Source organism: Falco punctatus (assembly GCF_963210335.1).
Source record: "Falco punctatus genome assembly, chromosome: 15".
NCBI classification, from domain to species: domain Eukaryota; kingdom Metazoa; phylum Chordata; class Aves; order Falconiformes; family Falconidae; genus Falco; species Falco punctatus.
In genome coordinates, this window is record NC_137595.1 from 9,037,908 (window position 1) to 9,053,846 (window position 15,939).

The 15,939-nt window shown below is 41.8% G+C and overlaps 1 protein-coding gene and 1 long non-coding RNA gene across 5 annotated transcripts in view; one reads left to right on the forward strand and one right to left on the reverse strand.

The window, feature by feature from the left end:
- On the forward strand, positions 1-11,644 carry LOC308054036. Its single transcript, XR_013923914.1, has 2 exons — positions 1-4,994; positions 6,052-11,644. It is a non-coding gene; the product is annotated as an uncharacterized lncRNA (long non-coding RNA).
- The window catches only part of PHF6 (PHD finger protein 6), a 27,061-nt gene continuing 21,551 nt past the window's right edge, over positions 10,430-15,939 (reverse strand). For 2 of the 4 annotated variants that reach the window (XM_080366169.1, XM_080366172.1), the window contains exons 9-11: positions 15,476-15,609; positions 14,720-14,849; positions 10,430-14,429 (exon numbers count right to left, since the gene is read on the reverse strand). In XM_080366169.1, the coding sequence (XP_080222295.1) occupies positions 14,720-14,849; positions 15,476-15,609 (264 nt within the window). In that variant the 3' untranslated portion in view covers positions 10,430-14,429. The remainder of the gene's footprint in view (positions 14,430-14,719; positions 14,850-15,475; positions 15,610-15,939) is intronic. The other 2 variants (XM_080366171.1, XM_080366170.1) reach the window with 2 other exon arrangements.

Consider the following 15,939-nt stretch of genomic DNA (forward strand, 5'->3'; position numbering starts at 1 on the left):
CTCAGGCAGGGCAGGGTCACCTGCCTTAACCTCAACGGCGCTTGTGTCGGGGCAGTTGTGATAACCAGATCCCGGGGCTCCAGCCGACCCCTCGCAGCGGTCAGGTCCCTGGGTGCAGAACTGAGCATATTGTGGGATTTTCCTCTGCTGTCCTTTGCAGCAGCAGTGTGCTGACAGCTAGCAACCAGCCATCACTCTGACATGGTGCAGGGAACCCTTCGCAGATGCTGCTCCGCACCTGACACGGCAGGGAACTGATATAAAATTAGGTCTTAGCCGGTAATAACCGTGCCTTTTCACTAGGCGAAGAAAGTGGCGGGTGCCACTTTTCCGTGGATAAATGAACAGGGATCCCCTGCGCCTGTGTCACCTCCCAGCACGGGGCACAAAGAACATGCACTTTCTGTTTGGTGTGAGATAAGGCTGAACTGTGCCTCCAGCATGCTGGCCGTATCTGTAACTGTCTGAAGGAAAAACGGAAAAATCTGAACTTTAGGTAAAATAATAAGAAAGCATGGAAATCCTTGGATAGCTCCACCGGCCTCAAATGAGGAAAACCCCACGACCCAACAGAGTAATTTTTCCTGTAGGTCTGGAGTTAAGGACAACGCAACACTGAAAATGGAAATTCATGGTTTCTTATATTCAACAATTATACATCATCTGAAGATTTTCCCCTTCTTTCTCTAAGGGGCGGAGACCAAGTTTTATTTTATGCTGCATAAATAACTTGGTGTCAAGAAAAGGATAACAATTCTTAAAAATAACTTTATTCATAAAGAACTGTAGCAATCAACTCCTGATACATTTTAAGGAATTTAAGTGTTCCTTTGTATGAAACAACCAATTTAAGCAAATTTTCACTAAGCAAATAAGGCAGGAGCCCTAGTGAATGCGGTATTGTTGCAGGTAGGTGTTCAGCCACAGTTTGGGCGGGTTAATTCTGGAGTGGGAGGAAGGAGCCTTTATCAAATTGCCTAGAGCAGCAGAATGAAATACGCCCTGCAGCTAACTAATATCGAGAACATGTCATAGCTGGCCTGTTTCCAGAAGGCTGGGAAGAACAGCAGCTGCCTTGTCAAGTTCACGGGGAGCCTGACATTACTGGGCAGTGGGCAGTATCTGTCGAGAGACTGTGCAACCACAGAAGTGTCTGAGGGTCTGGTTTTATTTTAGTTGCTGAAGACATTTCTCATTAATGACCAATATCAATGTCTGCCATTAAAAGCAGCATCCAACAGCACCTTTCTGGTTGCATGCAAAAGTTGTTGGCTTGACTTCTGTGCAATTTCTCCCCAGCAGACAAAAGCATTAGTTCTGTTTTGCCCTTCTGGGTGAGCAATTTCTTTGTTCCTCTTGCCAACCAGCACATTCCTAGATCCAAAGCATTCCTCGTCCTGCTGGCACCCCGTTATGGAGGGAAGAACAGATTTACAAAAGCAGAAATATTTGCTGATATTACGGGAAGTTGGTTAGCTGAGATCAGCAACAGATTTTGTAGATGATCAGTTTTGTTCTTGCTGGTACGGGGGCCACCAAGGTTTGCAGGGTGGCGGGAGGGGGTTCGGCGGTATTTGGGAGCTGCACATTATCTGGCTAGACGATGCATGAGGTGGGAGAGCCAACGTTCTGATTTCTCTGGTACGCACAGCTTTTCAGAAGGCACAATAATTTAACAAATATGTTTTGTCTCTGAGTGGATTCCTGATTCCATTATTATTTTGTCCTCAGTCACCAGGCAGGCATATCTCGGTGCTCAGGCCCAGCGAACCATGGCCTGTGTGAGCACTGGTTGTATGCAACTTTATTAAAAGGCTTTTAAAAACATTGCGTGGTAACCACATGCCCCCAGTGGTGGGATACCTGGAGATGATAACTGAGTATTTGTCGTTTGGAAACACTTGAAATCGTGTCCTCTGAGTCAGATCTTCAGGTCACCGCTCACCAATCCCCCTCTTCCCCCCATTTTTTCTCCCCAGTTTTGCCATTGCTGCTGGGTGACTCACAGGGAATCAGCAGAATTTATCTGCTGGGTTTTTTTGTTTTTTTTTTTCACAAGACAAGCCTCCTAAAAAAGCAAAGAGCACAATGAATTTTCAGCAGATTAACAACTGAGACCAGCAGGACTCCCTTGTGACCAGAAATTAGTCTGTGCAGAAAGGGAAATGATGGACAATTCAAGGCGTATTAACTCAGTCCTGAGATGAGCACCAATATTTCTAATCAAGAGGAAAATCAAAAAGGAGTATCTCATTAGATGATATATAGAGCATTCATCAAAATATGAATTTAGCATGCAAGCATCCCATCTTCATCGTGGCTACAGAGAAATCACTCCACTCTGACCAGTGATTTCAATAGCCTAAAAATGATTTTTGTAGCCTAATGTTTCAAATGGCAGAGGAACCCAGATGTACCAAAACAACATTTAAAGAGAGACACACCCTTCCTAAGAAACAGAGAATAAATATTGTTTGTTGCAAAATACCTTTAAAAATAATGTTATTCCTGTTCTCCATCTTGTTGACCTTTGCAGAAATTAGTCATCAAAGTGATTCTCGGTGGCGACAGTCTCTGTGGATTTGGGGAAGCGGTGTCTATCTATTTACTTGTTTCAAGACTGAGACTTGCTGGATGATGAGGATTTACCAAGATTTATCTCCCTGCTCAGCTAATAAATGACAATTTACCTATCAAAATGAAAATAAGCAAACCTTTGACCCGATGCACTCCTCTAGAGTTGTAGGTAATTTCCTTTTTCACGTACATCTTTGCTTCTGTCAACTGTTGTAGGAAAAAGGTTTTCACGCTCTAGGCAGAGGCTTGGAGGAATTACAGACATTTTTCTCTTTATTCAGTAGTGCAAGGAATGGTCACTGACACAAGAATTACACAATTGCTACAAAACACTTGGTGTTGGCTTATCACAAAATGTCAACCATCCTCAGAAATGGCCAACCTAGATTGCTGCAGACAACACCACACATTGGGCTGGTATTTATGGCGTTTACTGGTTTTCCTTTGCAAACACCCGTGAAGAATTACCCCAGTGGTCCTGGTTCAGCAGGACCAGACGTGCGATGGTGTCTGTCACAACACAGCGGAGAGGCTGGCGCTTGGCACCACACATACCTAAAGACACACCGAAGTCCTGCCCGATGGGATTTACCGAGTGCCAGCGTGCTGCCAAGGTCCAGCTAGCCTAAGGGCCCGCAGAAATTTAAACAAGGATTATCTTAAAGTGGCAGAAAACAAGCAAAGGCAGATCCCGTCACCAAAGCAGGGCAGCTGGCATGGGCTGCCAGACCTGAAGCACTACCCCATGCCATGGGGTCTCATGCCCTTAGGGGCACCCAAAACCTTTGAGTAGCCCAAGTTCTGCTGCTGTGACTGAGCACGTGGGGTGCCCACCTTCCCCCCTGCAGCTCCGAGGTCTGGGTTTGCTCCTGTTCCCTTTGTCCAGGGAACTTGCTCCACTGGCACAGGAGAGCTGTAAGAAGTGGCTTGGACGGGGAGGAAGGCACACCTGAAATCTGGAGAGCTGCCCAGAGGACATTGTTTTTGGTTGAACCTGTCCTGGCACAAAGATTGAAGCCTGAGCGCTGTAACTACCAGGGAGGTATTTTTTTTTGTGTGTGTGTGTTTGAAACAGCTGTTTCTCAAGCTCAGCTTGACTCACTGAACAATGCAGCCTGATGGAGCTGCTGACTTTTCATGCAGCAAAAGGTAAAAGAGCAGGAGGGTTTTTTTGCTTGCTGCAGAGCAGCCTTCAGAGCTGTTACACTAACCATTTGCTGCAAGTGTGTGCAGCATCCCTGCCGCCACAGGAGGGGAACCACCAGTGTATGAGATGTTGTCACGTGGCACCAAGAACCCTGCGTGCAAGGACACGGTGAAGCCCAGGCTGACCTCCTTTTACTCCTCCCACCCACCTCCTTCGGCTGCGTGCGTTGCTCTTCTCACTGAAGAAGTCACCTGAGGTCCTTGGCAATGCCATGCAAAAGCAAAGCAGAATGAAGAGCGGGGCAAAGACCAGTTACGAGAATGAGATTCCTTCCTTCACCGCGCAGCATCAGTAAGGGGCACGTTTTCTCCGTGCCAGTAACAAGGGAAAACTCTTCTGCTGCCCCACTTGCATCAACAAGATACCTGGGTGACCCACGAGCTTGTGTGTGCCACGTTTCAGTGCAAACCCCACCAAAATTAATGTGACTGATGGCAGCCACATTACTCTGCTGGCTTACTCAAAATTAAATGGTCTCCAGGAGCACAGGAGTGAACAGATGTCTACACTGCAACATGCACGTGCAGCAAACTCCCAGTTCTACGCAGGCATAAAAGGGCTTCTGGCAGATGGGCTGTGCATGGGAAGTCAAGCAACTTATTTTAGCCAACAACTTGGATAACACAGCCTCCATTTTTTCATCATGTTTAGATGAAAACATGCTAGTAAGAAACCAAGGGAATCCCGCAGCGGGACTTCAGCCCAGGATATCTGCACTGGAGGCTCGTTTGTACCGTACCTTCAACTGAAGTCTGAGGGAAGGCTGGACAACTTCAAATGCAGACGGTTGGTGCTGGCAGGTCTTCCCACCAGGGAAGGGGGACTGTGGGAGAGATGTGGGGTTTCCCCCCCCAGCTCAGTTGCTTTCTGAGGAATGAACAGGTTAATCTGCTTTCACCAGGCACCTGAGTGCAGGACCTCCCTGCAAACCCCGGGAAACATTTCTAAAAACCTGTAGAAGACTGGCCATGTCACATGCCTCAGCAGAGGTGTCTGCACAGCTACACACAGGTGAGCCAGATGCAAAGATTGTTTCCAAAAAAACCCCAAAATCTGGAACCTGTTGGTACCAGCATGGACAAAGTGGCCAACAGGCTGTTGCGTGAGGACAGAAACTTGAGAGGAGGCAAGAGGAGGTGGCAAGGCTGTTTCAGCAAGAGGGGAGAATGAGGAAGACCAGCAAGAGACCGCAAGGCAGCAAGGCGATCAGGTAACTTGCTGATGGAAGGCCGTGTTTGCTGAGGCTTGCAGATCCAGCTGGCACTGTCTCGATGCAGAGGAGGCATCAGGTGGCAGAGCTCACATGCCAGCCCCTGCCTCCCATGCGGATCGTGGCAGCCGTTCAACTATCTCAGAAATCTTCTCCGGGCAGATTACAAGGGAAGCAGAGACGAGAAGCACACGCCAGGCCAGGAGGGAACTACACTTCAGGACTCGCTTCGCCTTTGCGTGACTTCTTGAGTTGTATGGTGTGAGCTGAATTGTCATTCAGGTCCTCAACTATTAAACACTGTTCTAGGAGTAACACCAGATCCTGAATCTGGATTTGGGTTAAGGGTGCAAGACTGCATGATATGCCTGGTGAGGACAGAGTCAGTTCAGCTGAAGAGTGCTTTTAGAACTCAGTTCATATTTAAAAGGGGAAATAAGTGGATTTATAGGGTCCCAAGATAAATGACCAGGCAGCAGGGAGCTAGAATTCCTGTACTCTCACTCACCCAGAATCCTGCTTGACCCAGTGGGAAGCTCCTTCAGAAATCTGTCCTCGAAAAATCCCACAAGACAGGGATGGGAAGGGAGAGGACTGTTCTCAAAATGACTGACAGGCCCCATAGCAAGGGGAGGACATATACCTTCCTCTGGGACAAAGACAACAGGACCTCATCTGAACCCCTTCTCCAGGCAGCTAGAAGGTCCCCAAAAAACCTAACCTTGATGCTTTTTTAACCTATCTGGCTCCAGACACTGACCCTATTTAGCAAACAGTATGTTCAGTTAATTGCAGAACAGAGCACCTGTACCTATAATTGCAGAAATGTAAGATATCATAGAGTGCTCAATAGAGATGACAATAGGAGAATTTTGCTTCAAATAACATTTTTTCACCAAACCATTGCTCTTTATTTTACCTATTAACTAAAATCCACTCCCCAAGTTGTAAATCTGTGATATCTGATGGGCTAATACAAGTTTTACACAGTGATAGCATCAAGATTTTTTAAATTCACCCAGGCTTATCTAAATCTCAGGTTGCTTGATTTTTTCAGAGTCTGGACAAGTTTTCCGAAACTCAGTTCCCCTCTGGTGTAAGTATTGTTCGGCAGCATCGGAAAAGCTTTCCAAGGAGAAGTGAGACAGACTGGAGTTCCTGTCTCCTTGAACCCCTGCCAAGCGCATCTTGAATTACAAACTTACAGACTAGTGTGGTCCTGCTATTGATGAGAGTTCAAAAGATTCTGAAGTACAATGACACCGATCTTCTGTTTAATTGTTGCACAAATCAGGTAACTGAATACAGAGGATTCAAATAAAAGCTGAGTAACTGACAATACAAAATCAAGAGGAGGGAAAAACAGCTATGCAAAATTACTGTGTTTTCAGTGATTCCTGTGAAATAGCAGAAAATGATCCAGAGATTTAATGACTGTCTTGGAAAATATTCTTGTTACAAGTGAGAAATCCTGAAAAAGGAAAATGTGACTCTTGTTATGTCTAAACAACCAACAACTATTGCAACAAAGAACAAGGAAGCTTGATACTTAAATTGAAAGATCGGTCTTCATAGTTCAAAAAGTACAGAAGAATGTGACGTGATTTATTTTAGGGCAAAATGGCACAAGTAGGTAAAAAACACTGGAAAATGTGGCAAAACCAAGTAACTCATAGGCTTCAAGGCCTGAATGAATCACTTCTGTCACTCCATCCAGCTTCCCAGAGAGCTTTGTGTCTCGTGTTTATTCTTTTTAATCTAGTCTCATTTAAGGAAGTGCCTTTCCAATTTCATATCACCACGTCGGGGTTGGGGATGTTTAGTTAACAGCAATTTGGAGGGTTTAAAAACCATTTATTTGCAGCCCAGCTGCTACAGTTCTTACTCTGCAGGAAAACACTTTTTGGATGTGTCACCTGAGCATCTCAGTTTTAGGTTAAAAGCCTCCTCCCTGCTTTGAACTTTGCAGACTTCAGGGATTGCCAGTGCCAATCTCAACCATGGTTTAAGTAAAAATGTTTGAACTGTGATCCTGTGTAAGCTACCAGCACTCTGGAAGAAGGTAAAATTGATACAGCACAGCAGGGAGTAATAAGATTAAAAGCGTTGCTGACTACGTTTGAGTTCAGTGACTTGTTTTGGAGAGGTATCTAGGCTTACAGCTAAGGCAGCTGCATGGCTGCACGCCAGAAGGAAGTTCACAGCAAAGCTGTTTGCACAGCATCAGCCTATTTTTAGTACGTGGGGAAGGAGCAAACTCCTTCCTCCCCCTGCCCCAAGCCTCTGTAATGCCCTCCACTGGCAGGCTGGAGCTGACGGCAGTCTTTGCACAGGAATATGGATTTTTTTCCAGCCAGCAGTGTGAAATAGGGTGTTGCACGTGTGCCAAGCAACCTCCATTGTCTATCCAGGGAATAAAAAGCAGAGCAGCACCAGCCCTGGTTGCTCTCTTCTCAGCTGGAATGTTGTTTTAGGAAAAATAAAAGCAGAAAAACAAAGTAAGAGACCATCTTGGCAAAAATTCAGATGAAGGTTTAAGATTCCTGCCACAATAATTGGGTAAGAGATTGGTCACCCCAAACTCTGTATCATCCCACTGCACGTACACAGGCAATTAAGCATCCAGGAGTTGTGTGTACAAATCCCACACGTACGTCTGTATAAAGCACTGCTGTCACTGTGCTTACTCTTACACAGTAGAAATGTACAGTCAAGGTGTGGGACACGTTCACTCAAAAAGTTGGGAGTGCTGCAGTACTCCCAAAAATCTGAAATGGAAGGGTGGAGAGTGCCTTATGCTGGGTGGTGTCGGAAAGTCCGTACTAGCTACGCAGACGTGGGCCACTCCACAAGAGCATGCCGGTCTCCCCACAGATGTTATTGTTACCACAAGTGCTATTTCAAAAGAAAGATGAAAAAGGAAACACATGGCTGTGAGCCTTGAGGTCAAGCTCAAGAGCTTTGCCAGTGCAGTGTTTTGCTCCAGAGCAGTTCTCCAGCTCCCTTGCAGAAGGCACTAGTGTGAAACTGTAAGAGGGCATTTCAGTTAGCCTTAGCCCCATCTGCACCAGCCCTAGGATGCCCACTAACTTTTCTTTTAAAATCTCAAATTCCAGAGATTCCACAGCCTGCCCAGGAAAGGTATTCCAGAGCTTAACTCTTCCAGCTGCCCATTCTGATGTCTAAGCTAAATGTCTCCTGCTGCAATGGGATCTGTTTTTCTCATCCTACCCACAGCAGTGAGGGAAAGTGTTTATTCCCTTCGTTGCAGCTACCTCCTACCAATTTGAAAACGCCTCTCCCATCACCTTGAAACCAGCCCAGTCCTCCATCCTGTTCTCTCACTGCTTTTCTCTGGTTGCTTCCAGCTGTTCCACATTTTCCATGAAGTGCAGTGCCTCCAGCTGGATGCCATGTTCCAAGAAAGGCTACTACCACATGAGGAAGAAGGACCACGTCATGTATCTTACAGACTATTTTCCTGTTCAAACATTCCACAACATCATTATGTTTTTTTCAGGAACAGGATGCTGTTGAATCATGTTCAGCTGGTGCCTGGCTATAACCCCAAGAGAACTTTGCTGTACAACTGCTACCCTAGCAGCCTGTCCCATCCTGTATTTTTTTGTGCAGCTGATCGTTGCTTCTGCTGAAGTGTATAAATACGCATTTATCAAATCCATTGCTGGATTTACATTCTAATTCTTTTGAATTTATCCAGTTCATTTTGAATTGTAAATGTCTTCTACTCGGTCAGCTCAAGTCTGGTGTTCCCTATAATTTAACCAGCATACACCATCTAAACTGTTAATGAAAATACCAAGTAACATCAAATTGTAGCAGAAATGTAGAGAATCCCACTCAATACATCCTCGCAGTCTGACTGCGAATGATTAATAATTCTTCTGACTGGGGTTTTCCAAGCAGGTTTTTATAAACTCACTTTTAAATTTGTGTCAGATCACATTCCCCTACTTTAAGGAAAATCATTACACGTAAAGCTGTGCCCACTGCTTCTCTGTTCAAGACATTCGTTGCCTTTGTGTAGGAGTAACCTTAGCTGGCCACAATCTGATCTTTCGTTTAAAAGCTCACCGACAGTTTCCCTTTTCCGTTAATTTTCCAGTTTAAACTACTGACCCCGAGTTCTGAACAGATGGGTGGAAGCGGAGAGCCAAGCTGAGCCTTCAGTTTAGAGTCCCCCTTTGTCTCTAATGCTTGAAAGTAATTTACCATATGGGGTACTCAATCGAAGCACGAGGATCACTACTGTTGTACTTGTGCAGCAATCCCTTACATACGGCAGAGTAAGTACAGCTTGTCTAGGCAAGGACAGGAAAGCCCCTGAAGTATTCGCTACCCTGCCCCAGCATCACACACGGACAATGGAAGTCTTCTGATCCTATGTCTCTGGATCCCTCTCCTCAATTATTCCAAGATTTCAGTGAAACGTCACATCCATGAAACAGAGAAGGCTCCTCAACAATATCCTGCGCTTCCTGCAAAGATCCCAGCTGACTGAACTAAAACACAAAAAACATACAGCAAATAGATGTGCATCCAGTAATTATGTCCATGGTATCAAAAACCATGTGGTAAAACTACTCCCAACATCAACTTTGATAATAAAAGTCTTAAATTAACCCCGTAAGAAAACCTTTGCAAAGATGGATGTAGCATCACAGGATCAATAATTACACCTCATCAACGAGACCTGATCATTTGGCAGCTCCTGTCCGAAGATGACACATAACAATTTCTTCCTGACACGTACGTCTCTGCTGACTGGGGATACGATTTTTCTCAGGTCACTGTAAATACCTACTGTGCTCAGTAAACTGACTCCTTGTTTAAGGCGACGACAAGAGCACGTAGTTGTTTTCAGAAAATAAGATCTTCATCAAAAGGCCAACAGTATCTTTCCCCTATGGAGTTTTCCCATCATATTTCTTGATACTTTAAATACACTGAAATGTACTGGCAGTTATGTATTTGGACAAATCCAGCATTTTACAAGCGATCTTTTGTTTTGTTAATCTCTTACGCTACATCTATGTATGTTCTAAAGTGCATCCTGGATGTAGCTGCTCTTCTGCAGTGTAAGTACATTACACTCTGCATTCCCTTGGTATCTTAAGTCTAAATTAATTTGCTCTTGAAAAAGAAAAAAAAAATTCTTGAAAGGTGAGAATGGGAACCTTCAGTGATTCAGTTGCTTCATATTATTAACTAGCAGAGCAGCTTACCCGTTGCACAAAGAAGAATACACAAATATGCAGTGTTACCACTAAGTGCCATACTGCAAGCATGCATTCTCACTTCTTTCCTGGTAAAATTTTCATGGGACTGTAACCTCAAAAGCAAATACTGCATTTATGCATTAAAACGACAATTTTAAGAGTTACACTTTCAGAAAAAGGACAGATATGCAAATATGAAATTCATAACTCATTTATTGAATATATATATGCAAGGATACCAATAAAAAGAAACTAATACTGCGAACTACAACTTTGGAAGTAAAGCCAATATAACAGGAACAAAATATACATAACATTGTAGATAGGAATGCATTTACCCTCTTTCATACATTCCTTGTCTTTACACCTAATGTAAATGTATGCTAGAGCAAAAGCTGCAAATGTTAGCCTAACCTGAGTGCTTTTTGACAAGCAACAGTTCTCCAGGATTCTTTAAGAGTTGAGATGTCACTGCTGACTAATGAGTGTGCATATATATGCATATATAGAAACTGCTTCAACAAGTATATAAATCAAGAGCTGTGTTCTGTTTTTTAACCTCCTTCACTAATACGGTGGTATCTGTTTCTGGCAACATGGAAGAAGAGTTACTATTCGCTATAATGTACTTTCAGTTCTCTTAAGATCAATTTCATCTAATGAGGATTAATTTTCTTGTCAATCTGATTTAGCATATTAGTATTTTTGGAATGCACTGATTATCACCTGCCAGATAAGTCTGATATTTCAAGTAGATCATCACCTCTTCATCTTTCACTCTGGTTTAGCATGAAGTTATTTCTCATATAGGCAGCAGCACAAAGCAAGCTCTCTTCCTTTATATTACATTTTAGGGCCAGATTGGGTATAATCATACCATTCTAGATCAGCACAGCTCTTTGTACCTAAAGATCAGACTTTGTGGAGTGTAGGCGTAACTCCTACTAGAGCCTTATCACAGAACCTCCTGTGGATCAACACCCGCTGAATGAGCAGATCTTTTGATCACCTCATCTACTTCAGCCTAGCTAGCTGCACTGATGCCAACGCCGAACCAGCCTTTCACCCTTCCCTGAAATGCAGCGATTGCACAGCTCGCTGCCATAGTCTTTGATCGCACCTTGAGAATGGCATTACACCAGCTGTATCCTCGAGTTGTTTGAACAATACCCTCCTGATGCCTGTCCTTCCTTGGTACAGTCCTTTCATGGTATAGCACAATCACAGATCTGTTAATACAGAGATACAGTGAGTTGGGGAGACCTCTATAAAATAGAGATACAGCGAGCTGGGGAGAAATTTCCCTTCTCAGAGGGTTCCAGGCATCTTAAACAGCACACACTAACTCTTGTGAGCAAAAGAAATGCCCAAAGGCCAAAAAAAAAAATTTAAATAAAGCAAAACCAGTTTCGTAAGACAAGTTTTGTTAAATTCATGAGTTCTCCAATTGTGAGATGAAAGCCGAAGGTGCCTATTAAAAAAAAACCCTCAGTAACAAATAGACTGCATTAATTTAACTATCTAATTTAAACATACCTATTTCACCTATTGAGCACTTTCATTACTTCTAACATTTCTGGGAAGGCAGTAGATGCTCCAGAATAATCTTCAATATATGCTTGCAAAGATTACATTGCTTTACCAAAAAAAAAAACAACCAAAAAAACTCTCAGACAGACTGTCTGAAATTCCAAGCTAAAATACACATAAAAAGACAATAATGGCAGTATTTTGTCTTTAAAAAATGATGTAAATGTTGTATACTATCATACATTGTCATGCTTTTTAAAACTACAATTAAGGACGTTAAGAGATGTACAGTAAATACACTGCTGAGGTACATTTCTTCTAAATATTAACACCACGACAGAATTACTCCCCAGCAGGTGATGCTACTTGGGAACATATAAATACAATTTTTACATTGTAAGGCACTTTTACCCAGCATACATGAGTTGAAGTCAGTTATGACAAATCTGAGGCTTGTAAGAAAAGATTTTTGCTTTTGACTTTGTTTCCATGAATTTGGAATTAATGACAGTTTAGTCAGGCCATCTCAGCACAAAGAGGTAACAGGTAAACCAGCCACTTTTCTGCTACCCAAAGGTAAAGTGCTGTTCTGGTTCTTCAAGGCATGGAATGGGGTAATTTATTTTTACAGATGAATTATTGGATTGAATATTATACTAAGCAACTGACACACTATGAATAAGAGCTCAGTCTCAAATACAATCAGTATGCTGGCAGATCTACCCCATGCAACCTTAGTTAAAATACAGTAGCTGCAAACAAAGTGCCTTTTTTCCATGGAAGGGCCATGTCTCAGGCACAAATCTAGAAGTAATTTAAACACTGAAGGATGTCATTTTGCATTCTAAAACTGTTCTGAGTGGCTGAAAAATGTTCATATTCTAGGAGAAACAAAACACCTTGATAGACAATTTCAATAATCGATCTGTCATTGCAATTCAAGTCACGCTTTTAATTTTGAAAGTTACAAATACAAAATAAAAATGATCAATGGCATCATGTTTAGAGCAGTAACTGAGTATTTTCTGTACACAGCAATATTTCTTTCCAAAATGACATTATTCTCCAGAAAAGCAAACAGAATTGATTGAATTCTAACAGGTAAAATGTTAGAAACTCCAATATACAGTAATTGAGTCCCTCAAGACATTAAGGGAATGCATAAGAAGACAAATGACACACATTAAATCTTTTAAAAATACAAGTAAAAAATGCTACAGAAATTCATGTTACAAATGAACTGTTTCTGCAATACCAATCACAGAAGAACTGTAGCAGTTTATAGTCAAATCAGTGTCTTTTGCTTGTTTCCTTCCTTCAGATCCAGAAGTTTTGTTGGGAGTTCAGAGTGAAACAAGTCAAAACCCTAAACGAACAATAAGGTGATGCGATAGCAACAGACAAACATGTGGACTAGATTCAGCTTTTTGGTTTTATTTAAGTCTGAGACTGTGCTTTAACAGACCAATTGAAGAAGCTAGTAGTCATTAAAATGACAAGGTGTTCTGAAAACAGTCAGAGGACTGATCTGTTAGGTTTGGTATAGCCTAGATCTGATTATTCCCTAAAGGAACATCAAAGTCTAGCAAGTAGGATTCCATGGCGTGATTGTTGACTTGAACCGAAAGAGAAAAAATAATCACTAAAACAATAAGGAAGATAAGCAAAGTTTCTCATATAGTGGTCATAAGATTAAAAAATAAATACCAATCTAGCAAAAAAGGTTGTTTCCTCATTCTTTTTACAGAATGGGACCTTTATGCATATTCTGGACAAAACATGAAGTGTTCCACACAGCACAGAACACTTGAGGTATGGACGTCAGATATGGTGGCTAAATTCCATAGTGAGTTAGGAGTTGTAACTCTCTGAAGTAAAAGAGATTGGGCTGCAGAGTCCAAACATTTGTATAGTAAGGTTTTAATCACACTTAGTGAAGTGTTCTTTGTAAATCAGGGACACAGAAGAGGTGGGTCGTTGGGGAAAGAATGAACTACAGCCCTTTGGCATGAGTTCTAAAGCTCACAGCTCAGAACCAACAGCTGCTCAAGTAAATCTCCCGCAAACAATGCTGGGCGGAATGAGCAATCACAACAGGAACAACCTGAAATGTTCAAGCGTGCTTCGGTGTACACTGAGTCCTTTTCTACTGTGTGCTTTGCAAGCAAAAACAGAGAGCAGCTTTCCCATGTATAGCCTCCATTGCTTGTGTATGAAGAGAATGCAAAATTCACAAAGTACCAGCTTGTCGCCACCACCAACTTGTTGTTAATTAAACTAGCTAAGACCTTCCCTCATTGCATGAATCCACTAAACAAGTTACACATTCCAAATCTTAAGGTTTTTATTCAGTCCAGAAATATAGATCTTACTTCATTTCAATGTCTGCCTTAACTTTTGACACTGTACATATTACATATCATTTATATAGTGTTTCATTTTTTCCAGACACTGCAGACTACAAACTACATAATATTGACATGTAAAACTCTGCCACTTACTGAAGGCTCACACACATGAACGTTTCAGGCAGTTCAATGAAATTTCTAACAGAGTTGGGTAGTAAAAAGTTACTAACCCTTTTCTGATTTTAGAAAACAATTTAAAAGAATTAGTAGTTATGATGTCTTAGCCATTCCCAGTTCTATAACTCTGTCCCTTGAACCTGTTTAAAAAATGATGAAAACAACAGTAAATTTAAAATCATACAGAAAAGCACTTAGCAGCTCTGACATTACATCTATATTTAGCGACAGAAACGAGGGCCTCCCTTCTTATATGGTTACAAAGTCCGTTGGATTTAAAAAACAACAAATCCTCCCCATTTTTCTACAGTGTGCCAATGAAAAGTATTTATCTGCGTACACTAGATTTAAATACTTCACTGCAGTAAACTATATTAAATGTATATTGCATTTCAGTCTCGGTAACAGATCTGTCAGGTAACTTCCATACCTAGTTTCCATTGAGCTGCTGCTGAGGAATGTCATTATGGTCAGTGACTGATTTGCCACGGCTTTTGCTTTCTCTTTCTTCATCCTCTTCATCTCTTTCATCATTTCCACTATGGTTTTTACAATAGAGTCTAGCACAACAAAAGAAACAGTGAGGACTTCTACCGAAAATATCAAAACCAGACTCTCAATTAGTTTTGAGATGTGCTACAAGTCAGCTGCGAACTCCTAACTCACTCATGGTTTTCAAGTCTAGCATCAGTTAAACGGAGAAAGAAAAAAAAAGGTTGAAGCCTAGCCAACAAAACTGATCAATTAGTTTTCTAGAACTGCTAGGACACTGCTCAGAGAATGCCCTCTTGTGGGCACAGCCACACTGGCAACTCAACTGCAGCAAGTGCCAAAGTGACAGGGTCCAAAACCCCAAAAATAAGCTACGAAACTTATCAGGATGGAGTAATCATGACATAAATTATCCAGGGTTTCTTCAGTATAAATTAAAGATTAATGGAGGGGGAAAATATAGTACAAGTAAACTAATTTTCTCAGTTCTCATAGTGCAACACCACTAGAGAAATTTTAAGTTAGCAGAGTAACTGAAATCTTTTGCAAAGTCAACAATTACTTAAAAATACCATTTTAAATGAAATTATATTCCCTTTTTTAATAACATACTTGACTAGCCAAGTTAGACAGAAAAAGTGCCCTGAAATACCTTCACTTTCATTATAGATTGAAGAATTACATAGGTCCTTACTTATAAATTCCTCGTGACATATTCTCAATGTATTTAGCTTTGTCTTCTACTCCACAGTGGTAATGGTATGTTTTTATGCAGGCTTTAATTTCACACCCAATAGTAGCACCAGGCTGGCTGCAAAGTGTACATTTCTGTGCAGGAGAAAGAAGAGAATGGCAGAGTTCAGCCTTTCAGTCTCTTGCCTCTTATTATCAGTTTAGTGTTCCTCTTATTTATGGCTACCACTTTGGAACAGAGTAATTTCTCTGGCAGATCATCCTTCCAATGAAAAGTTAATCAAAGATATTGTAAAAGAGAAACTATATAATACTAACCTAATTAAATATGAACATTAGGATTTACCTGCTCATTGCATTGAAAATTGCTACATGATTGCACATATTACTGCATTTCCAAGACAATTTTATAGCCACTGAAGTTAGTAAGTTAATATATGAAGAATCTTAAATTTTTTTTTTTTT